Source organism: Mobula birostris, chromosome 4, assembly GCF_030028105.1.
Source record: "Mobula birostris isolate sMobBir1 chromosome 4, sMobBir1.hap1, whole genome shotgun sequence".
NCBI lineage: Eukaryota > Metazoa > Chordata > Chondrichthyes > Myliobatiformes > Myliobatidae > Mobula > Mobula birostris.
In genome coordinates this window covers 87,406,622-87,432,528 of record NC_092373.1, presented here as the reverse complement: position 1 = coordinate 87,432,528, position 25,907 = coordinate 87,406,622, and the positions used below count along the sequence as shown (strand labels likewise).

Below are 25,907 nucleotides of genomic sequence, written 5' to 3'. Positions count from 1 at the left end.
TTCCATAGCGAGGGGAACAGGCAGGAGGTTCTGTCAGCCTGATAGAGATACCAGCCAACAGTATCCAGGACGGTAAACTTATTGTTCAGGGGAATGGCTACAGGGGTGCTTTGCACTACCTGTCTGCTCACCTTCGCTTTCCCCCCTCTGACTGTCACCCAACGACCTGCTTCCGACAGCCTAGGTGTGCCTACCTCCCTGTAGCCCTCATCTATGACTGCCTCATTCTCCCTTATAAGTCGAAGGTCATCCAGCTGCTGCTCCAGATTCCTTACATGATCTTCCAGATCGCCCAGCCGTATGCACTTCTGGCAGATGTGACTCTGCGGGAGAGGGGCGTTCCCCCAAGACTGCCACATCTCACATGAGAGGCACATCACCATCTCAGGAGGCACTATAAAGACTAACTGCGAGCAAGCTTGTCCTCCGCCTCTTCTCGTCGAAGCCTCTTGAGTCAAAGCCTCAAAGCTCCATTCCTTCACTGGCCCACTCACTCACTGGCCACTTTCCACACTTGCCAAATCCTTTTTTACCATCAAAACTGGCCTTTCTCCAATTTAGAACTCAGCCCACGGACCAGCCCGACCCCTTAGCCTATTTACTTTGAAAGTAGTGGCATTGTGTTCACCAGTTGTCAGTGATCACCACTCTTACAGTAGCTTTGGCACATCAGGCTTAGGGTTGAGTGGGGTACATTGTCTTGTAAGTTACTCTCTCTCTGTCCTTATTTGTTCATTCCTCATCTGTCAGGGCATAATAGCTTAGCGAGAAAGGCTCCAGGCGCAGTGTTTTGTACTCTGGGTGGAATGTGGGAAATCTGGGAGATGTCCAGTCTCCCAGATTAACACATCTGCTCCAGGTGCACCGAGCTGCAGCTCCTGAGAGAATGTCTTAAGGAACTGGGACTGGAAGGGAGCCCAAAGATCCAAAAATCTGAAGCATTCCCTCCTGCACCAAGTCCTTCGCCATGTGTTAAACTGTATGATATTCCTATTTCTAGCCTCACTGGCATGTGGCATGGGTAGCAGACCTTGGATCACAACCCTAGAGGTCCTGGTCTTTAACTTAGCACCAAACTCCCTGCACTCACTTTGCAGAACCTCATCACTCCTCCTACCTATGTCATTGGTACCTACATGGACCACGACCTCTGGCTTCTCACCCTCCCACTTATGAATGCTGAGGACTTGATCAAGATGTCCTAATACACCTGGAAGCAACATACCTTTCGGGAAGACTGTACAAGAGAGACGGGTTACACTTGAACCACAGGGGGACCAATATCCTTTCAGGGAGGTTTGTTAGTGCTATTGGGGAGGCTTTAAACTAGATTTGCAGGGGGATGGGAACCAGAGTGCCAGAGCTAACAGTGTGGCTGGGGTGAAAATAAATTATGTTGAAAGTTTAAGCAAATCCGCTGATAGAAAGGTTGTGAGTGGTGGTAAATATCTTCTGAGGAGTATATATTTCAATGCTAGGAGTATTGCGGGGAAGGCGGATGAGTTGAGGGCGTGGATTGACACGTGGAATTTGATGTTGTAGCAATTAGTGAAACTTGGCTACAGGAGGGGCAGGACTGGCAGTTTAATATTCCAGGGTTCCGATGTTTCAGATGTGATCGAATGAAAAGTGGGGGAGTAGCATTGCTTGTTAGGGAAAATATTACAGCAGTGCTCAGGCAGGACAGATTAGAGGGCTTGTCTACTGAGTCCTTATGGGTGGAGCTGAGAAACAGGAAAGGTATGGCCACATTAGTGGGATTGTATTACAGACCACCCAATAGTCAACGAGACTTGGAAGAGCAAATCTGCAGAGAGATAGCAGGCAACTGCAGAAAACATAAAGTTGTGGTGGTAGGGGATTTTAATTTTCCATATATTGATTGGGACTCCCATACTGTTAGGGGTCTAGATGGTTTAGAGTTTGTAAAATGTGTTCAGGAAAGTTTTCTAAATCAATGTATAGAGGGACCAACTAGAGGGGATGCAATATTGGATCTCCTGTTAGGAAACGAATTAGGGCAAGTGACAGAAGTTTGTGTAGGGGAGCACTTTGGTTTCAGTGATCATAACACCATTAGTTTCAATTTGATCATGGACAAGGATAGATCTGGTCCTAGGGTTGAGGTTCTGAACTGGAAGAAGGCCAAATTTGAAGAAATGAGAAAGGATCGAAAAAGCGTGGATTGGGACAGGTTGTTCTCTGGCAAAGATGTGATTGGTAGGTGGGAAGCCTTCAAAGGGGAAATTTTGAGAGTGCAGAGTTTGTATGTTCCTGTCAGGATTAAAGGCAAATTGAATAGGAATAAGGAACCTTGGTTCTCAAGGGATATTGCAACTCTGATAAAGAAGAAGAGGGAGTTGTATGAAATGTATAGGAAACAGGGGGTAAATCAGGTGCTTGAGGAGTATAAGAAGTGCAAGAAAATACTTAAGAAAGAAATCAGGAGGGCTAAAAGAAGACATGAGGTTGCCTTGGCAGTCAAAGTGAAGGATAATCCAAAGAGCTCTTACAAGTATATTAAGAGCAAAAGGATTGTAAGGGATAAAATTGGTCCTCTTGAAGATCAGAGTGGTCGGCTTTGTGCGGAACCAAAGAAAATGGGGGAGATCTTAAATAGGTTTTTTGCATCTGTATTTACTAAGGAAGCTGGTATGAAATCTATGGAATTGAGGGAATCAAGTAGTGAGACCATGGAAACTGTACAGATTGAAAAGGAGGAGGTGCTTGCTGTCTTGAGGAAAATTAAAGTGGATAAATCCCCGGGACCTGACAGGGTGTTCCCTCGGACCTTGAAGGAGACTAGTGTTGAAATTGCAAGGGCCCTGGCAGAAATATTTAAAATGTCGCTGTCTACAGGTGAAGTGCCAGAGGATTGGAGAGTGGCTCATGTTGTTCCGTTGTTTAAAAAAGGATCGAAAAGTAATCCGGGAAATTATAGGCCGGTGAGTTTAACGTCAGTAGTAGGTAAGTTATTGGAGGGAGTACTAAGAGACAGAATCTACAAGCATTTGGATAGACAGAGGCTTATTAGGGAGAGTCAACATGGCTTTGTGCGTGGTAGGTCATGTTTGACCAATCTGTTCGAGTTTTTCGAGGAGGTTACCAGGAAAGTGGATGAAGGGAAGGCAGTAGATATTGTCTACATGGACTTCAGTAAGGCCTTTGACAAGGTCCCGCATGGGAGGTTAGTTAGGAAAATTCAGTCACTAGGTATACATGGAGAGGTGGTAAATTGGATTAGACATTGGCTCGATGGAAGAAGCCAGAGAGTGGTGGTAGAGAATTGCTTCTCTGAGTGGAGGCCTGTGACTAGTGGTGTGCCACAGGGATCAGTGCTGGGTCCATTGTTATTTGTCATCTATATCAATGATCTGGATGATAATGTGGTAAATTGGATCAGCAAGTTTGCTGATGATACAAAGATTGGAGGTGTAGTAGACAGTGAGGAAGGTTTTCAGAGCCTGCAGAGGGACTTGGACCAGCTGGAAAAATGGGCTGAAAAATGGCAGATGGAGTTTAATACTGACAAGTGTGAGGTATTGCATGTTGGAAGGACAAACCAACGTAGAACATACAGGGTTAATGGTAAGGCACTGAGGAGTGTAGTGGAACAGAGGGATCTGGGAATACAGATACAAAATTCCCTAAAAGTGTCGTCACAAGTAGATAGGGTCGTAAAGAGAGCTTTTGGTATATTGGCCTTTATTAATCGAAGTATTGAGTATAAGAGCTGGAATGTTATGATGAGGCTGTATAAGGCATTGGTGAGGCCGAATCTGGAGTATTGTGTTCAGTTTTGGTCACCAAATTACAGGAAGGATATAAATAAGGTTGAAAGAGTGCAGAGAAGGTTTACAAGGATGTTGCTGGGACTTGAGAAACTCAGTTGCAGAGAAAGGTTGAATAGGTTAGGACTTTATTCCCTGGAGCGTAGAAGAATGAAGGGAGATTTGATAGAGGTATATAAAATTATGATGGGTATAGATAGAGTGAATGCAAGCAGGCTTTTTCCACTGAGGCAAGGGGAGAAAAAAACCAGAGGACATGGGTTAAGGGTGAGGGGGGAAAAGTTTAAAGGAAACATTGGGGGGGCTTCTTCACACAGAGAGTGGTGGGAGTATGGAATGAGCTGCCAGACGAGGTGGTAAATGCAGGTTCTTTTTTAACATTTAAGAATAAATTGGACAGATACATGGATGGGAGGTGTATGGAGGGATATGGTCCGTGTGCAGGTCAGTGGGACTAGGCAGAAAATGGTTCGGCACAGCCAAGAAGGGCCAAAAGGCCTGTTTCTGTGCGGTAGTTTCTATAGTTCTATGGTTCTATGGGAACCTCATTCTCATCCACTGAAACTCCTTTCTGTTCCCTTAACTAATGAATCCCCTATAACTACAGCTTACCTCTTCACCCCCATTCTCTTCTGAGTCACAGAAGAGAAGACATGACTGCTGTGACTTTCTTCTGTTAGGTCATCCCCCCATCAGTATCCAAAATGCTATACCTATTGTTGAGGGGGATGCCCATGGCAGTACTCTGCACTGGCTGTTTAACCTCTTTCCCCTTCCTGTCAACCAATCTTCCGGGTCCTGCACATTGGGTGTAACAACCTCTCTACCACTTCCTCCACCCAGAGTTTATCCAGTTCCTGCTTCAACTCCTTAACATGAACTACTAGAAGCTGCAGCAGGATGCACTTCTTGCAGGTATAGTCATCAGGGACATTGGAAGTCTCCCTGCCTTCCCACATCCAGCAGGAGTAGCATTCAATTATCTGGCCTGGTATCCCTACTATTCTAACTGTAGAGATATATAGAAGGAAAACAATAAGTAAATGGAGGGGGGTGGTGGAAGAAATTCTACCTACAGCTTTCTTGCCTTCTCTCACTCAAGCTTCAAAGAGCTAAGTCTCAAAATTCCCACTCTAACACAGCCCACTCCAACAAAGGCCGCTCCAACAATTTTAGTTAACTATTGTGTGAAATTACCTCAAGCCATCTATTCTGCTTCTCAAGAGGTTTCTGATGGTTGGAGTGATCCAGTAGAAGGAAGATGCATTCTGATTCCTCGTAAGTGGGTCCCGATTAACAAGCCATATAAGGATCCACTGGGGAACTTGATGGAAATTTTCTTATCAAATGCTGTTAATTACAAACTTGGCAGTGAAAGTAGTAGGTAAAAAAACAAGTGGTTACATGCCAGCAGCTGCAAGTGAGCTAAAGTAGTACTTGATGAGGACAATGAGTGCTGTGGTTAATGTGTTAGTAACCTCTTCGTCATGGTACCTACACTGCTGGGCTGCAATGAACCAGCCAGAAGACTTCAAGCACATCCACAACTACTGGACATTATGAATGTTTATTCAAATATTAGTTGTTATATTTTTGCCTATTTTCCCTGCTCATAATGTTCCAGTGAGACATCTCATAATGTATACCTATGAGCCTCAGAGGAATTTGCTGATGCAGTTAATGCCTCTAGCTGTTGGGTATGTCAATATATACCACATACTTCAAAATATTCACTAACGCTGGGCATTCCTGTAGACCCAGAATAAACATGCATCCACTTTATTAAACATTCCAGCAATGGTGATGTTGACATTACGCCTATGATTCATTATTCTCAAGGGAGACATAAATATACGATGATCATACCCCCTACATACCATTTGAAACTGGATCATTTATGTAAATATAATCGGAATGATTTAGGGAATATTATATCTGACTCTATTCATGTCTTATCCTGAGATATATCCACATCTAGTGTCTATGACAAAGCTATTAAATCTTTTCATGTGTTCACTAAAAAAGCTAACTTTTGCTTGAGCAGAGAAAGTACCATTCAAGTTGGGCATAGTTCATGCAATTACACATTACATTGGCTGAAATGGGGTTATGAATCTAGAATTTACATTGATGATCAGAAAAATATCACAATTTATCCAGGCTCCTGTCAAATAATAAGAAATGGCTGAAGTTCTTGGAACAATATGTGTGGAAATGGAGTCTACATCCCTCTTCCACTTAGCTGGTTAGGATCTTGCTATTTATGGTATGTTTTCCCTGCCGTGAGACTCACACACATACCTTACCTTTAGCTCCCAAGTCTAGAAAGAATTCCGAAAGAGATTGTTTGACATCAATTTTATTCCCATTTTATGGTGTTGTAAGGAGTACAGGAGACATTAAAAATGTTTTTGCAACTTTAGAAAGGATGCTGCCGATGCCTTTCAGAAAGTAACAGAAAAGGCCCCATGCATAAGATGGTTCTTCAAAATTGTATGTCATTAGATCTTCACTTTGCAGTTAAAGGGAGAATGTGTACAGTTGTAGGCAAGGAGTGTTATACTTACACACCTGAGAGACTGAAGACATAACTAATTTGGCCAATCATATCCATAAAGAAGCAACTAAAATACATCAATCTCATAGATGGGATTTCTTTGACTGGTTTCATTTAAGTCTCAGAAGCTAGGGTTACTCACAGCCTGTGTGGATGAGTGTATGCCTTCAGGAACACACCAGCCATACCCCAAACAAAAGTTGTAGATGAACCAGGAGATTCATAGTCTGCTGAGGGCTAGATCTGTGGTATTCAAGACCAGTGATGCAGAACTATACAAGAAATCTAGGTATGGAAGGCTATTTTAAGAGCAGAAGAACAATTCTGATTGAGGTTAGAGGCGGAATCAGATGCACGTCAATTCTGACAGGGTTTGTTGGCCGTAACTTCCTGCAAAGTGAAACCTAACATCATAAACGGCAGTGATACCTCACTTCCAGATGAGCTCAGCACCTTCTATGCACCTTTTGAATGGGAGGATAAAACTACACTTGTGTGAATCCTTGCCGCATCTGTTGACCTTGTGACCTCTGTCTTAGAAGCTGATGTCAGACATCTTTCTAGAGGGTGAACCCTTGCAAGGCCTCAGGCCCTGATGGTGTACATAGTAGAGTACTGAAAACCTGTGCCAACCATCTCGTGGGAGGGTTCAGACATTTTCAATCTCTCACTGCTACAGTGGAGGTTTCTCCATGCTTCAAAAGTGCAACAATCATACCAGTGTCCAAGAAGACCAGGGTGAGCTGCCTTAATGACTATTGTCCAGTAGCACTCACTCACATGTACTGCACTGAAGTGCCTTGAAAGGTTGGTCATATCTAGAATGAATTTCTGCCTAAGCAGGGACCTGCATTGTCTATCAATACGATAGGTCCGTAGCGGATTCAATTGAGTTGAATTGACTTTATTTCTTACATCCTTCACATACACGAGAAGTAAAAATCTCACTGGCCCTCAATACAGCCTTAGATCACCTGGACAACAGAAATAACTATGTTAGGATGCTGCTTATGGATTACAGCTCAACGCCTTTGGTCCCCACCTGGCACTCAGCTCTCACCTGTGGCTCCCCGTAGCTGCTTGCATGCGACAGCTGCCACACCCCGGGCAACAGCTTCGACAAGCCGGCTAAACCAGGTGAGGGTAGCCGACGGGTCTCAAACCCTTGGTGAGATAGGGAGTTGTCTATCCCAGCATGTGAAGACAAACTCTGGCGGATTGAGCTGACGAGACCTATGGAAGGTCCAACGGTCAAGAAGGCGGTCTCTGCAAGCGTCGTGGAACGTGTAGAGCAGGACAAGACACAGAAGACGTCCCGGTCATCCACTGCACCTAGTCCCATCTCCAGCTGTCTAGACTCTGTCTTGTCACTGGATCCAGATGGGAATTGGGAAGAGAGAGTGAGGCTGACGCTGCGCAACTCTCCCTCACTTAAATCCAAATCACGCGCTAGTCTTGACACCATCATCATGGTGTCGAGGTCCTCATCGACGTCAATGATGGACGAACAACAACAACAGCTCAATGCGCAATGCAATCATACCCTCGGTTCTAATCAACAAGCTCCAAAACCTGGGCCTCTGTACCTGCCTCTGCAACTGGATCCTTGACTTCCTCACTGGGAGCCCACAGTCTGTGCAGATAGGAAATAACATGTCCTCCTTGCTGACAATCAATATGGGTGCACCTTAGGGAGGTGAGCTTAGTGCACTGCTCTACTCTCCCTACTCCGATTGTACGGCTGGCAACAGCTCAAAGACCATCTGTAAGGTTGCCAATGACACAGCAGATGTTGGCAGAATCTCAGATGGTAACAAGGAGATGTTCTGGAGTGAGGTAGAACAGCTGTTTGAGTGGTGTCACAACAACAATCTTGCACTGAATATCAGTACGACTAAGGAATTTATTGTGGACTTCAGGAAGGAGATGTCAAGGGAACACACAGCAGTCCTCATCGAGGGATCTGCAATAGAAAGGGTGGGCAGTTTAAAGTTCCTGGGAATTAACTTTAGAACATTCTACAGGCCCAACATACGGATGCAATTACAAAGAAGGCATGACACAGCTACACTTCATTAGGAATTTGAGGGGACTTGGTATTGTCACCAAAGACCCTCGCAAATTTCTACAGATATACCATGGAGAGGACTCTAACCGGTTGCATCACCGTCTGGTGTGGAGCGGCCACTGCACAGGATCGGAAAAAGCTGCAGAAAGTTGTAAACTCAGCCAGCTCCATCATGGGCACCAACCTCCCAAGTACTGAGGGCACCTTAAAGGCAGCATCCATCATTTAGGACCCCCATCATCCAGGACATGAACTCTTCTCAATGTTACAGCCAAAGAGGAGGTACTGGAGCCCGACTTCACACACTCAACATTTCAGGAACAGCTTTTCCCCCTCTGCCATCAGATTTCTGAATGGACAGCAAACCCATGAACACTACCTCACTATTTTTTCCTTTTCTTTGTGCACTACTTATTTAATCTATTTTTATTATATGTACTTATTTTAATTATAGTTTTTTATTACTATGTATTGCAATGTATTGCTTCTTCAAAGCAACAAGTTTCATGACATATGCTAGTGATATTAAACCTGATTCTGATTCTATTACAAATCATATCGTTTATAATAATATGCCTTATCATAATTCACCTTTTTACTTGTGTAAAGACTATCAAAGGACACAAGCGGTCCTAATGTCCCACTGATTCAGCACCCTAGCTCTGAGATCGTCAATTTTATTCACCAGGGACTGCACGTCTGCCAGCAAGGTAGTCGGTATAGGGAGTTTAAAGCCCCGTTTTCTTAAACACATTTGTAACCCTGCTCTGCACCCACGCTTCCTCCAAGGTATCCTACATGGGCGCATCCGACCACAATTGGTGTTGTTTCTGTCAGTTTTAAACAGCGATAGGTCATTTAAATACATTAAGACGTCTTTGTTAACTCTACTGACCTTGGAAGCAGTTGTGCTTTTTAGCTGTATCAGGCTGCAACGGGAATATTTAATTGTATCCATTGAGAGTATTGCTGCTACTCGAGTTGCGCCTAGGCACCCTAGAAGTATTATTGGTTAACTCTTATCTACAAATCTGAATTGAATTTTCCTAATCCATAGTTAAAAACAGCTGCACTACCAGGCAGCACAATTTTATCATCTTTGTCTCTTTGTCTTTAAGCCTTCTACTACTAGCTTCTGTTCCTGTTTCCATTGTTCAATCAACGCTGAATAAAACCATCATGAAGCAACAAGTTTTCTTATCTTCTGAAAGAATTTTAGATTAAAACTTCAGAATCTAACATTTCTGAAAGTGGCTACACAGGCTGATAGGTGGTTAAGAAGGTATATGGCATGCTTGTCTTTATTAGTCAAAGCATTAAGTTCAAAAGTCGCAGCTTTAGACTCTATTTAGGCCACACCTAGAGTATTGAATACATTTCTGGTTACCTCATCAGAGGAAGGAATTTGATACTTTGGAGAGGGTTTACTAGGATGTTGCCTAGACTGGAGAGCATGTGCTATAATTAAAGGTTGGACAAACTTGGGTTGCTTTCTCTGGAGTGATGGAGGCAGAGCGGAGATCTGATGGAGGTTTATAAGATTTTGAGAGGAATAGATTGAGAAGCCAGGCAGTATCTTTCTCTAAGGGTTGAAATGTCTAATACCAGCAGGCATGATTTACGGTGAGAGAGGGGTAAACTCAAAGGAGGTACGAGGGGCAAGCCTGGAACAGGCACACGAATCTGAGGGAAATGGAAGAATATGAACGGTGGGTAGGCAAAGGGAACTAATTTAGTTGGCCATTTGATTACCAATTAAATTGGTCTGGCACAATGCTGTGGGCTTAAGGACCTGTTGCTGTGCTGTGATATTTTATGTTTATGTTCAATGTTTGATGATTGGCAGATGCCAAACAGAGTATTAATGAATATGGAAACACAAAAAGAGCTGAAAAGACTCAGTGGGTTGTGCAGCACCAATGGAGAGAAGTGGATAGCCAACAATTCCGGTTAAAGTCAATTCAAATGAAACCAAATGAAGGGTCTTGACCTGAAAAATCAACTAACTATTTCTCCACATAGATGCTGCTCCACATACTAAGATCCTCAAGAATTTGATATCTTGCTACAGATTTCAATATCTGCAGTCTTCTGTATCTAGTAAGAATAAATAGATTCGTACAAAGTAAATTTATTTCTAGTAGATACTAAGGAGACTGCAGATGCTGGAATAAATACATTAATTCCTAGCAGGAATAAGCTGGCCAGTGGTTCAGTGGCATCTGCACCGGACGTCAAGGCGAGTGATCCTGGGTTTGAATCCAGCTGGCCCCTTGCACGCTTTCCATCTGTGCTAGGTTGAGTGTCAAATTAGCAACTGAATCTCATACTAAAGAAATGGCATGGATGCCGCCTGATACGTTACAAGGCGTGGTAAGTAACAGCAACAACTAGTAGGAACAAATACGTCTATTTCAGGGTGGTAGGCAGTAACTAAAGGGGCTACCACATGTATCAGTGCTTGAGCTCTGGCTGTTTAAAGTCTGTGTCAATTATTTAGATGAGGGAACTGATTGTAATCACTGATAGTTTGTCAATAGGTCTAAAGTGGGAAGGATTGTGAATTATGTGGGGGGTGAAAAGGGGGCAATATATAAACTGGATGAGTGGGCAAAAGTATGGAAGTTGCAGTAAGATGTGCATAAATGTCGAGTTATGCACGTTGATAGGAGAAACAGAAATGACATACTATTTAGATTGGGAAGTGCTGCTGTACAAAGAGCATCAGTCACCAAAAGTAAATATGTAGGTGCATCGAGTACTTGAATGTAAATTCTAGTTTAAATAGCAGGACGAGTAAGATGTCTCGTTGCTGAGTCAAGTCACGAATTCATGGTCACGAATGACGCATGTGAATTATTCCCCTGTGCTTGAGGGGTGGCCATGGGTCCCAGCTATGTCTGCCTTTTTGTTGGTGACATAGAACAGTCCCTAGTAATGCTCCTCACATCTTTCACTGCTACTTGACAAATGCACTGGTGTTGCTGAGCTCGTCAATTTCACCATCTTTGCCTCTAACTTCTACCCTGCCTTTAATTCAGTTGGTCCATTTCTGATATTTCCATCTCCTTTCCTGACCTCTCTGTCTCCATCTCTGGAGACAAACTGTCAACTGACACCTTTTATAAACCTACCAATTCAACTGGTTATCTTGACTATATCTCTTCCCACCGTATCGCCTGTAAAAATGGTATTCCCTTTTCTTAGACCCTTCGTCTCCACCATATATGTTCCCAGGCTGTGGCTTTTCTTTCCAGGACGTCAGAGATATCCTCCTTCTGCAAAGAACAGGGTTTCCCTTCCTCCACCACTGATGCTGCTCTCACCTGAATCTCTTCCATTTCCCAAACATCCATGCTCACCCCATCTTCCTGCTGCCTTATCACTGATAGAGTTCCTCTTGTCCTTACTTACCACCCCATGAGCCTCCACATCTAACAAATCATTCTCCACAACATCCGCCATCTCCAAGAGGATTCTTCACTCTCCATTTTCCCCACTCTCCATTTTCCGCATGGATCTCACCTTTTCTGATTCCTTTTTCATTTGTCGCTCCCCACTAAACTTGCTCCTGACACTTATCCCTAAAAGTGGTCAAAGTGCTACATCTGCCCATTCACTTACTCCCTCACCTCCATTCAGGGCCTCAAACAGTCCTTCCAAGTGAGGCAACACTACACCTCTGAATTTGCTAGAGTCGTCTATTGTGTCCAGTGCTCCTGACGCGGCCTCCTCTACATTGGTGATATGCATCATAAATTGGGGGGACTGCTTTGTCGAGCACTTCCACTTCGTCTGCCAAAAGCGGAAATTCTTGGTGGCCAAATATCTTATTTCCAATTTCCATTCCCATTCTGACTTGTTGGTCTATGGGCTCCTCTTGTGTCACAATGAGGCAACCCTCAGAGTGGAGGAGCAATACCTTATATTCCATCTGGGTAGCCTCCAAATTGACGGCATGAATATCAATTTCTCCTTCCAGTAAAAAAAATCCCCACTCCTCTTCTTCTGTTCCCCACTCTGGCCTCTCGCTACTTCTCACTTGTCTATCACCTCCCTGGGCCCTGCTCTTCTTCCCTTTCTCCTCTGGTCCACTCTCCTCTGATCAGATTCCTTCTTCTCCAGCTCTTTACCTTTACCAACCACCTAGCTTTACCTATCACCTTCTAGCTCTCCTCCTTCCCCTCCTCCAACCTTTTTATTCTCTCATCTCCCCCCTACCTATCTCATCCTGAAGAAGGGACTTGGCCCAAAACGATGGCCGTTTATTCATTTCCATAGATGCTGCCTGACCCGCTCAGCTCCTCCAGCATTTTGCGTCTGTTGCTTTGGATTTCCAGCATTTTCAGCATTCAACTCTTGAGGGATGGTGACACTTACTACAAAGCATTAAAGCAGGTCATTATAAGGTTGATAATTGTAAAGGTTCTGGGGCAGAGAGGCTGGACATTCAGTTGATTCATGAAGGTAGAAGGTCAGCGGCTTTACTGGGTCAGCAGAGGAGGAAGATACCTTTCCCAGCTCATGAAACAGGGAGGTTGGGTCTTCTGGATATAGCTTTACAAGTTGTGTGAGTGCTGGTTGGTGACTGGGTAAAAAATAGAGGAAGAAGTCTGGTGGATGTGCATGTGAATAGTGAGATGTGTTTCTTAATTGTAATGAGTAATGGTGGGAGGGAAAGAACAATTCTTGTCGTGAGTTAGGGGAAGCATTTCCTGATCCAACTCAAACTGTAGGAATTCTCTCGCATTTGTATGCTCTGTCCTGTTACCAATACTGTGTCACCACCTTGTATCTTGTCCTTTTTCTTAAGCTTTCTCAGCTTCTCCTCATCAGAAAACACCCCACCATCTACTTAGACTGAAGTTCTGTCCACATACCTGGTTAATCAATTTGCTTGGATACAATTTGCCCGGAAGTCATAGAAAGATACTGAACATAAGTGCACAAGAAATAGGAGCTATTCAGCCCCTTGACCATATTCTGTTAGTTAATAACATCATAGCTGATTCTCTCAGCCACAGCACCATTTTTTCCCTTCTCCCTCCATATCTCTTGACACCTATGTGGTTCAAATACATGTCAATCTACTCCTTATGTCCAATGACTCTTCTCCACAGCCCTCTAGGGAAAAGAATTCCATAAGTTCTGAATCCTCTGAGAGAAGAAATTCTTCCTCATTTCCATCTGAAACGGGTGACTACTTATTCTGAAACTATAACCTTGCGTCTAAATACTACCACTAGGAAAACATTTTCTCAGCATCCATTCTGCTCAAGTTCTCAGTTTAGACCCAATTGGCAAGTACTAAGAATGAGGTTTCCCCCACTCTACCTTTTGGATACACGCAGCTACCTCTCGTGCTCACAGCCTCTTGTCCATCTCGACTGATCAATTCTGCAGAACTCCTGCAGCTTTTATCTAGGTGACAAAAGGCACAAGTTTTTCTTTGGCTCAATTGCATCGTGCAAAAGGGCACTGTGTCACCTAACTGGGTAACAGTTGGAGGATGGTGGTTTGGTGTTCAGAGGGAAGGGAGCTGTTGAACATGAAAATTTATGGAAAAGGAAGTGTTCTGTCCTGTTAGAGGTTTGAGTACAACAGGATGAAGAAATCAGTTTAGTTGCACTTTGTGTTGTCATTACAACTCCCAGCACTGAAAGATGTCCCGTTTACACAGCTGTTGTTAATTAGAAAGATCTGCTTCATGAACTCTAAGTTACAATACTTTAAGGAACAAAATTAATCCTGCTCCCAAAAGCAGGAACCAGTTCATCCCAAAGTGCTTAACCTCTCTTGAATTACTTTCAAAGTGCACTTGCTGATGTTGCACTGCCAGACATGTTTCCAATTACTGTACAGCAAAATTCCATGAAAAAAGGCAGGTGGGATGCAAGACCAGTTAATCTTTCACTGGTTGGTTTGCTCTTGAGAGACAAGTTGTCCAAATGACTGGAAGGAAATTCCCAGCTCTTCTTTGAATGAGGCTGTGGGATCTTTAACACCCACCTGAGCAAACTTTAGAGCTTGTTTGAAAAATGACACCTTCTAAACTTCAGCACTCCCCCAGTGCTGCCTTAGATTATGTGCTCAGATCTTTAGAGCAATCATTTTTTAGCCCCATGGAGAGTGTTGCCAAGTAGGTCAAGCCGACATATGTTAAAATAATAGGTTAAATTCATCATTAATATACTTATCAAATAATAATGAGATGAAACTAAGAATGAAAGAGATCAGAATTCAGTGAGATGCCACACTGTTTTTATAAATGCCTCTATAAGCATGCAGCAGGGCCTGTAATTCTAAGCTGAATCTTGGCTGGTAGGTAAAAATGAGGACATCAGGAACAGTCAAGCACACACTGGTACAGTCAATTCCAGATAAACATGTATCGCAATCCAACAGCTGTGCATCAAACCACTTCCCACTCACTGCCATAAACAGACCCTTTGAGCCAAGCACAACATTTGAGCAGAAACTGAGTCAAGCAGAAACTGTTCCCTAGTGATCGGATTTACACAGCACCTGCAGCCAGGTGTTAACCGCCTGGAGCATTGCTCATTTCACAGAGACTGTCAGAATGCCACAGCACTGCATCTGGTCTCGTGGCTGTATTACTGTTACTGAAAATTCTACAACCCCGATTCAGGTGTGAATTCAGAGGCTGCTTTGTGTCCTTTTATAGATTCATAATGAATTGCTTCTCAAACACTAATTACTCAATGAATCAGCTTTACACTGAAAGTAATCACATTACTACTTATTATCGCCTATTTTCTTTAAACTGTCATATGTGTAAAGTTGCTGGCAGAACAACTGACTCTAAACTGATAACAATTCTGTCAATTTACACCAAGGCCCTAGGTTTACTCTGTGAGGAATTACATTGCACTCTGGTGTATATGACAACGAACTAATCTGAATCTGAAATTCCAGAGTACACATCCATGGTTTCCCCTTACCTATTCCACTCACCACAAATTTAAAAAGCTCAAACATATGTCAGTGAATTTCCATGCATAAATCCATTCTGGCAAATCCCATTATTAAGTCCTACATAACAGGCCCCAGTATTTTTCCTACCCTGGGAGTCACTGTACACCACCACAACCACTCTGCAGAACAATGGGCAATTCCTTAAGGTACCGAAGAGCAAAACAGGTAAATGTCACAGACCTTTGCTGCTCTTCCTCCAGGCAAATGAGAGTGCTTTCCAGTTCAGTATTGTGCTCATATTCCGTTCTCCTCAAGTGGGATTCTGTTGTCTCCAAGCGTGTCTGTAACTAAAATTAACAACAGTAGCCAAACTGTGATGACAAGATGGAAAAAACTTACAAGAATGAGTGAGACTGAAGCAAAAGGGGCTCAGACCTATCGCATCTCACTGGAAAACCAGTGGTCTACATATTCATAATGTCCATGCACCTGTATTGGTCCTCGTTTGCTTCTATTGTGGGCGACGTCCTCATCCATGTTTTATTATTTCCATGCTCCTGTTCCTCATGCTTGCTTTTCAGCAGAATGTCTAGCCACCTAAGGTAAGTGCTAACTATAGGTACACACACTGAGATACACAAGCCAGTAACCAAGGAACACCAGCTCGGACTTTTTCTCCCTGTCTCTCTATCCTCCTAATGTGGTTCGGAACCACTTCAGAAGATCAACTGCTCATTATATTGGAGGTGATTTCCAGCATTCATGAATCCAAATTCCTCTGTAATCTTGTTCAACACTCGTCTTGCAACTAGTAGAGTCACCTGCCTTACAGGTCCAATGATTGGTGTTCAACCCTGACCTCCAGTGCTGTCTTTTGTAAAGTTTGCTCATTCTCCTGAGGATGTTAGTTATGTCAAAGCAAAGTATAAAAACATTTGGCTGCTGAACATGAGGCTGTTGCTGTTTCCATTCCATTAGAATATGTGTTCTACCTAACACTTCATTTCCCTGTGTCACACTCTCCAAAATGCATCAAGGGTAGTGTCACACCAAACAGTGATGTCTGTATGCACTCAGTAGAAATCTACACAATCAGTCAAAACACTGGAGTTTAGTAAGGATGCAGGTAGAAATTTGACCAGGTTTCTTTTAAAGCATGTTGATATTGAACAGAATTCTTTCTTCCTCAATTCCTCACTCTGCATAATCTTTGTGCCCTCTTTCTCTTACTTACTTTCACCTGTGTATTGATTAGTCTGAGCAAGAAGCTCGGTGTATAGTTACCTATCCCCATGGCCATAAACTGCGCAACATCCTTTTCAAATGTGACTGCAAACCTCTTGCTTTCACCATCACTCTCTCAATGCCCTTCCCCAACACCCACTCCTGTAAACATCCCCTGACAGACTTGACTAACTGTTAAGACAACTTAGCCGCTAAAAATATTGACAGCCCCACAGGTGAAAAGAAGCCAGTTGCAGCTGCGAACCTGATTCTCACCTACTGTCAGACATTCTTGCTGAGAAGAATCAAGTGTTACTCCTGCTAAGGCTGAAATATTGGTAACTGCAACTCACTGACACTTTCTGTTGTTCCGACTCAGAGGCTTTCTCGACGATCTCCTGTTCCAATTCACCACACCGCTTCTTATACTGCAAAACCTGAAAGGAGAGAGTCGAGAATTTCATCGATGACCTGTATACCTTTGATGTTGAACCATGACATAAAACAGAACAGCAGAGATAAGAAGCAATTATTACAACAAAATTAGTCTGTGCGTAATTGGTGTAGAGTCATACGCAGCATGAAGAAAGGTTCTATGGCCCACCATGTGGACGACTAATTATCCATTTACACTAATTCCACATTTCCATCAACTGCCTCAAGATTCTGCAGCTCATCCACACATCAGCAAATGCACCATGGCTTGGTATGGCTGAGACTGCAAGAAACTGCAGAGAGTTGTATGCACTGCTCAGCACATCACAAAAACCAGCCTCCCCTCCATGGACTCTGCTATACTTCTCACTACACTGGTAAGGCAGCCAACAGAAACAAAGACATTCTCTCTTCTCCTCGTATCAGACAGAAGGTACAAAAACCTGTAAGCTTGCAGCACCAGGCTCATTCTACTATTATAAGACTGCTGAATGGTCACCCAATACGACAAGATGAAACTTTCACCTCACAACCTACCCTGTTGTGGCCTTGCACGATAATGTCTGTCTGCACTCGACTTTTTGTCTAGCATTATAGTCTGCATTGCTAATTGTTTTTCCATTGATATAATTCAATATATTAAAGATGTGAAGAGACGATTTGCATCAATGGCAGGCAAAACTGGGTTTTTCACTGTACTAACAATAAATCAAATACCAATCACTAACATAACATCACAGACAACTGATACAATGGTAGGTGTCCTGATGAAGAGACAGCAACATTTCTGTTGGATTCACGGTCACTGAACTGAGATTCCTAAAGGCCACTATAGACTATTATTCTCACTATGCATATGGATAGCAAGAAATGATTTTTAGTGCGGCCAACACAGAAGTAACCTCACGCATGCTGGTTAGTAATTCAGATGTATTCATTCCTAAATTTAGAAGTGCAGTTTGGCAACATTCAACCCAAGTACAAGAAGAAAAAAGGTGGTTGCAGAAACTTGGGGCATCAGTGCCAGTGAGGGACATAATACCATATGATCATACCATCCTTGAATAACACCGGTGACACTGCGGATGAGCTGGGTAACACATCTCTTTGGTAGTAAGCTTTAGTGAGACAAGTAATGCAGGAAATCCTCAAGCATCATGGCAATGACAATATATTGGAATGAGAAAGAAGGCCTGAGAAGACTAGGAAATCTGCAAAATCTGCCCAGCTCCATAAGTTTTTTACTGTAACTAGATTTATGATTGGCTTCTTTCAATTTATTAGTACATAATTTCTGAATATAGTTATCTTCACCTGCTTGCACAATATTTTTATGATTTGGGGAATAAAAAAGAAATTATACATATTCAGTGTTAAGTGCTACCTTAAGGCTGCTGGGTTGGTGCTACCTTAAGAGAATGAGTAAGGTGGTTATTTATTATAATATTGTTTGTAAAATATTTTCAGAAAGTCTGGGCTCAACTGTTACAATAAACATTTGTGTTATTTAACACTCCATGCCTAACTCAGTTAGAGTGATAGTTACATAAGTACAGAGGAACCCACAATACACTACAGTTCTCTAACCCAGTGCCCTTACCTCCATCTGAAAAGAAAACAGAAAATGTGGAATCCCATGGCATCGTTGCAAAGAGAAAGAGTGGAGGTCGCTCTCAACATCACAATAATCCCGTAATATCATGTTGCTAGTTATAACCCCCTAGTGTGCACAATTTGGTCAGCTTATTTCCTATAACTGTTGCTCCACAATAAAACATACTTCATTAGATGGAATGTGCTTTAGGATGTCACAGGGAATTAAAAAGTGCTGCAGAAAAGCTAGTGTTTTGATTTGATTTTTTTTTAACCTGAATTTTAAACTGGCAAAAGATTGACTTTATAATAAAAGTCATTGATTACAAAATTTTCACAAATAGCTCAACGGGATTGCCAAAAAAACATTGGATGAGGCTTTCTATAATCGAAAATAAAAATAGTCAGTTAGTCAACACACGTGTTCAGGCTCCTTAACCATTCATTCATCTGACCAGCGAGGGCAGCCGGAAAACTGAAACATGCTGAATTATTAGATTTGAGGGTGATTAAGCTTGGAAGTGTGCTCAAAGGCATGCGCCTGGGGAATATTTGTGTTCAGTGCTCTGGCCATTCAACACTGGATAATCCAGAACATTCTTTGCTTGGATCAGTAGTTTGTGTGCTTTAACTGTTATTCTTGGAGTCGGAATTCTATGCAATGGGAAGTGGTTTACCATCAGTATTTTGTGTTTAGTTCAGGATCTTTCTTGGAGCAGGCCTGAGGTTATCTCCAGTCATCTGTCCAATTGCAGCTTGGGTCCAAGTATTGTTTATATTAGCCAAATACTGCAGCAGATTTAACACTTTAGCAACATCTATGCTAGAAACTATCTCACTGCGAGAGTGAATGAGGTGCTCTTTATCGATGGCGGCGCGACGCAGCTCGCAGCGGCCACTCCGGTGGTGATGTCTGTTATTTGTTGAGTAGAGTGCCGTGCACAATTCTGATTTAATGGAGATGGACATGAGAGCACGGGGGAACATCTGGAGAAACTTCTGAAGTGCTGCTTCGCTGCTGCTGCTACTGTGTGGTCCGGAATCTCCGGTGGAGAAGGCCCCGAGTCCTTGGCTTTGCTTGTTGCTCGGCGGCCGGAGCGGGGTCAAAGCGCTCGGCAGAGGATGGTGCACAGAGAGGCTGTATCGAAGGGGCTGATCAGAGGCTCCAAGTTTTCGGATGGACCCAGAGTTGGCTGCGGTTAGGTGCTTCCAATACATCGGCAAGTTGTCAGTGCTTGGAGGTTCATGGTAGGGAGAGTTTCTCCCTCCTGCCACCCGCGTTAGATGATGAGTCGATCGGGACTTTGAGACTTTGTTTTACTGTGCCCGTGGTCTGCTCTTTATCAAATTATGGTATTGCTTTGCATTGTTGTAACTATATGTTATAATTATGTGGTTTTGTCAGTTTTAGTCTTGGGTTGTCCTGTTTTTTTGTGATATCATTCTGGAGGACCATTGTATCATTTTTTAATGCATGCATTTCTAAATAACAATAAACGAGGACTGAGTGTCCTCATAATCTAACCTAATCTAATATGGGATTTTAGTCCCGCCTTGAATAAGCATTTTGTTCACTACTGCTTGTAACTAAACTGTTTAAGGGCTATTCTGCTGCGTATGCTCCATTTCTGAGCAGGAATTCGATTTCCTTAATTAGGAAGGGAAGTATTGGCATTGAAGGCAGCCAAAAGTAGTCACTGGTCTAATTCCTGGATTGGAAGAGTAATCCTATCACAAGCGTCTATAAAATTTAGATCTATAAGTTTTAAATGTAGAAGAATTGGGGTGATCTTATTGAAATATATAACATTTTGAGGGGGCCTAACAAGGTAGGTGTTGACATCTTTTCTCCTGTGGGAGGATCTTGTAGAGGTCATAACTACAATAAAAAGGGGCAATCATTTAAAATTGCGGTACCTCAAAACTACTTCAAGCAGAATGTGAAGAACCTCTGGAATTCCCTAGCTCAGGTGGGTGTAGAGGTTAGATCAGTGCAGAGATTTAATGAAGGTCGATAGATTAATGTAAGAGTGGTGATCTGAGGGCAATGTAGAAGCGGCACAGAGCTATTGAGGCCGGGGACATATCAGCTCTGATCAGGTTTGATCGAGGCACAACTGTGCAAGTGTGTGGAGGTCAGCCAGTTAGACCAGTGGGAAGAATTTAAAAGAAGACAGTCTTATAGAGCGGGTGTTAGATCAGAAAGAGGCAGAGTAGGAGGGCTTTCGCTCAACAGGGTTTAGGCAATAAGGGGTCAAGGCGCGATAAGTTACCTGTGAGGAATAGGAATAGGAAGTATGTCTGTGAGGCCGGTGTTCTGTACTGGGTGTCGGATGTGGGATGTCCGGGAGACTCCCAGCCTCCCAGACGGCCACATCTACACCAGGTGCGTTGAGCTGCAGCTCCTTAGGAACTGGGTTAGGGAACTGGAGATGCAGCTCGATGACCCTCATCTGGTCAGGGAGAGTGAGGAGGTGATAGACAGGAGCTATAGGCAAGTAGTCACACCAGGGCCTTGGGAGACAGATAAGTGAGTAACAGTCAGGAGAGGGAAGGGCAAGATTCAGATACTAGTGGCTGTTCCCCCTTAACAATAAGTACCCCTGTTTGAGTACTTTTGGGGGTGACGACCTACCTGGGGGAAGCAACAGTGCTTGCGTCTCTGGCACAGAGTCCGGCCCTGTGGCTCAGAAGGGCAGGGAAAGGAAGAGGATAGTCATAGTGATAGGTGGTGGTGGTGGCATCCGTTAGTCTCGCGAGACCATGGATCTGCGCCTGGAAAGTCTTGCTTCAGTCTGTGTTAGAGCAGCGTCTGTTGTGGCTGTAGAGGCCCACATGGGAGTGACAGTCTCAGCTGTATTGACTGCACTTGAAGGCACTGTCCTCCTCGTAGTGATAGGGGACTCTATAATTAGGAGATCAGTCAGGAGATTCTGTGGATGCAGGAAAGAAACACGGATGGTAACTTGCCTCCCATCTGCCAGGGTCCAGGATGTTTCTGACCACATCCACAATATCCTGAAGTGGGAAGGTGAACAGCGGTGGTCGTGGTATATATTGGTACCAATGACATAGGTAGGAAAAGGAAGGAGGTCCTGAAAATAGACTACAGGGAATTAGGAAAGAAGCTGAGAACTAGGACCTCAAAGGCAGTAATCTTGGGATTACTGCCTATGCCACGTGACCATGAGTATAGGAATAGAGTGAGGTGGAGGATAAATGCATGGCTGAGGGATTGAAGCAGGAGGCAGGGATTCAGATTTCTGGATCACTGTGACCTCTTTTGGGGCAGTCGTGACCCGTACAAAAAGGACGGGTTGCACTTGAATCCCAGGGGGACCAATATCCTGGCGATGAGGTTTGCTAAGGCTGTTGGGGAGAGTTTAAACTAGAATTGCTGGTGGGTGGGAACCGAACTGAAGAGACGAGAGGAAGAGGCGGATGGTTCACAAATAGAGAAAGCTTGGAGATAAAGTGACAGGGAGGATAGGCAGGTGATAGAGAAGGGACGCACTCAGACTGATGGTTTGGGATGTGTCTATTTTAATGCAAGGAGTATTATGAACGAAGCAGATGAGCTTAGAGCGTGGATCTGTACTTGGAGCAATGATGTTGTGGCCATTACAGAGACTTGGATGGCTCAGGGACAGGAATGGTTACTTCAAGTGCCAGGCTTTAGATGTTTCAGAAAGGACAGGGAGGGAGACAAAAGAGGTGGGGGCGTGGCACGGCTGATCAGAGATAGTGTCAAGACTGCAGAATAAGGAGGAAGTCAGGGAGGGATTGTCTACAGAGTCTCTGTGTGTGGTAATTAGGAATAGGAATGGGTTAATAACTGTACTGAATGTTTTTTTTTATAGACCACCCAACAGTAACAGGGACTTCAAAGAGCAGATAGGGAGACAGATTCTGGAAAGGTGTGATAATAACAGGGTTGTTGTGGTGGGAGATTTTAATTTCCCAAATAGTGATTGGCATCTCCCTAGAGTGAGGGGTTTAGATGGGGTGGAGTTTGTTACGTGTGTTCAGGAAGGTTTCCTGACACAATATGTAAATAAACCAACTAGAGGAGAGACTGTACTTGATCTGGTATTGGGAAATGAACCTTGTCAGGTGTCAGGCCTCTCAGTGGGAGAGCATTTTGGAGACAATAATCATAATTCTATCTCCTTTACCATTGGACAGGGATTGGAACAGACAAGTTAGGAAAACGTTTAACTGGAGTAAGGAGAAATATGAAGCCATCAGGCAGGAACTTGGAAGCATAAATTAGGAGCAGATGTTCTCAGGGAAATGTATGGTAAAAATGTGGCAAATGTTCAGGGGATATTTGCATGACGTTCTGCATAGATGCATTCCAGTAAGACAGGGAAAGAATGGTAGGGTACAGGAGCCATGGTGTACAAAGGCTGTTGAAAATCTAGTCAAGAATAAAAGAAAAGCTTTCAAAAGGTTCAAAAAACTAGGTAATGATAGAGATCTGGAAAATTATAAGGCTAGCAAGAAGGAGATTAAGAATGAGATTAGGAGAGCCAGAAGGAGCCAAGAGAAGGCCTTGGTGGACAGGATTAAGGAAAACCCAAAGGCTTTCTACAAGTATGTGAAGAGAAAGAGGATAAGACGTGACAGAATAGAACTAATCAAGTGTGACAGTGGAAAAATTATGTATGGAACCAGAGGAGATAGCGGAGGTACCTAATGAATACTTTGCTTCAGTATTCACTACAGAAAAGAACCTTGGCGATTGTAGGGATGACTTACAGCGGACTGAAAAGATTGAGCGTACAGACATTAAGAAAGAGGATGTGCTGGAGCCTCTGGAGAGCATCAAGTTGGATAAGTCATGCGGGACCAGACGAAATGTACCCCAGGCTACTGTGGGAGGTGGGGGAGGAGATTGCTGATCCTATGGTGATGACCTTTGCATCATCAATAGGGCTGGAAGAGGTTCCGGAGGATTGGAGGGTTGAAGATATTGTTCCCTTATTCAAAAAAGCAAGTAGAGATAGCCCAGGAAAGTATAGACCAGTGAGTCTTACTTCAGTGGTTGGTAAGTTGATGGATAAGATCCTGAGAGGCAGGATTTATGAACATTTGGAGAGGCATAATATGATTAGGAATAGTCAGTATGGCTTTGTCAAAGGCAGGTCATGCCTTACGAGCCTGACTGAATTTTTTGAGGATGTGACTAAACACATTGATGAAGGTAGAGCAGTAGATGTAGTGTATATGGATTTCAGCAAGGCATTTGAGAAGGTACCCCATACAAGACTTATTGAGAAAGTAAGGAGGCATGGGATCCAAGGGAAGCTTGCTTTGTGGATCCAGAATTGGCTTGCCCACAGAAGGCAAAGAGTGTTTGTAGACAGGTCATATTCTGCATGGAGGTTGGTAACCAGTGGTATGCCTCAGGGATCTGTTCTGGGACCTCTTCTCTTTGTGATGTTTATAAATGACCTGGATGAGGAAGTGGAAGGATGGGTTAGTAAATTTGCTGATGACACAAAGGTTGAGGGTGTAGTGGATAGTGTGGAGGGCTGTCAGAGGTGACAGCGGGACATCAATAGGATGCAAAACTGTGCTGAGAAGTGGCAGATGGAGTTCAACCCAGGTAAGTGTGAGGAGGTTCATTTTGGTAGGTCAAATATGATGGCAGAATTTGGTATTAATGGTAAGACTCTTGGCAGTGTGGAGGATCAGAGGGATCTTGGGGTCTGAGTCCATAGGACTTTCAAATCTGCTGTGCAGGTTGATTGTATGGATAAAAAGGCATATGGTGCTTTGGACTTCATCAACTATGGGATTGAGTTTAAGAGCCGAGAGGTAATGTTACAGCTTTATGGAACCCTGGTCAGACTCCACTTGGAGTTCTGTGCTCATTTCTGGTCTCCTCACTGCAGGAAGGATGTGGAAACTATAGAAAGGGTGCAGAGGAGATTTACAAGGATGTTGCCTGGATTGGGGAGCATGCCTTACGTGAATAGCTTGAGTGAACATGGCCTTTTCTCCTTGGAGCAATGGAGGATGAGAGGTGACCTGATAGAGGTGTACAAGATGATGAGAGGCATTGATTGTGTGGATAGTCAGAGGCTTTTTCTCACGACTGAAATGGCTAGCACGAGAGGGCACAGTTTTAAGGTGCTTGGAATTAGGTACAGAGGAGATGTCAGGAGTAAGATTTTTATGCAGGGAGTGGTGAGTGAGTGGAATAGGCTGCCGGCAACAGTGGTGGAGGCGGATACAATAGGGTCTTTTAAGAGACTCCTGGATAGGTACATGGAGCTTAGAAAAACAGAGGGCTATGGGTAACCCTAGGTAATTTCTAAAGTAAGTGCATGTTCGGCACAGCATTGTGGGCCAATGGACCTGTCTTGTGCTGTAGGTTTCCTATGTTTCTATATTGAATGGCAGGACAGACATGAGATTCTGAATGGCTTACTCCTTACCATAGTTTCTCATGTTCTTACCTTCCATGTCAAACAGCTCAAGCAAAATGAATTAGAAATGATGTAGGAAGAATACCTCCTGAGTCGCACATTTTAGTGAAGACAACTCATAAACCACGTAGCTGACAACTGGATAATCCTTACTTTGAGGAGGAAAAACTTTGGGAAAGATTCCATCCCCTTCCACATAAACTAGACTAATAGGAAGCTATAAAACTCTGACCAATATATTCAGCTGCATAGCGGATACATTTAAGGTGTGACATATTTTCTCTAGATCATGAAATGTGGAAAGCCAGTGTGACCACAGCACCACACAACTGAAAAACAGATTCACTGGGTTCTGCTCTCCATATCTGCTCTCTGCGTGCACTCTGGACATGCTGAATTAATGAGCGAGAAAGATGCCCAACTTTTAGGGTATCGAAACATTTGAAAGCTAAATTATCCGAATTTTACTGTACTGCAAAAATTCAGGCACAAAGATGATGCCAGATCAATGCAGAATCCCCATTCCCACTCATCTTAGTCTGAACATTATCCTGTAAAGAACATCTTCTACTGATTCTGGTTTCTTCCACCTCTCTTTCCAGTCCTGATGGAGAGTCTTGGCCCAAAACACTGACTTTTTATTCCTTGCCGTTGATGTTGTTTGAGTTGCTGAGTTCCTTCAGCATTTTGTGTGTTGCTCTGGATTTCCAGCATCTGTAGAATCTCCAGTGTTTATCTTCTACTGATCCAGTCCAATCCACATTTGAATGACTGAAGGTTTATTTTGCTTGCAGAGAGCTATACTACACTGTCAAAAGGCAAGATTCCTCTTCACAAGCTGGAGTTTTTCAGCAACTTTGATCTGG

At 43.4% G+C, this 25,907-nt stretch overlaps 1 protein-coding gene across 1 annotated transcript in view; it reads right to left on the bottom strand.

The window, feature by feature from the left end:
* LOC140196463 (uncharacterized) overlaps positions 1–25,907 on the bottom strand; it is a 388,255-nt gene that overhangs the window by 230,222 nt on the left and 132,126 nt on the right. The window contains exons 5-6 of the mRNA XM_072255725.1: positions 16,930–17,013; positions 15,593–15,699 (exon numbers count right to left, since the gene is read on the bottom strand). Coding sequence (XP_072111826.1) covers positions 15,593–15,699; positions 16,930–17,013 — 191 coding nt within the window. The remainder of the gene's footprint in view (positions 1–15,592; positions 15,700–16,929; positions 17,014–25,907) is intronic.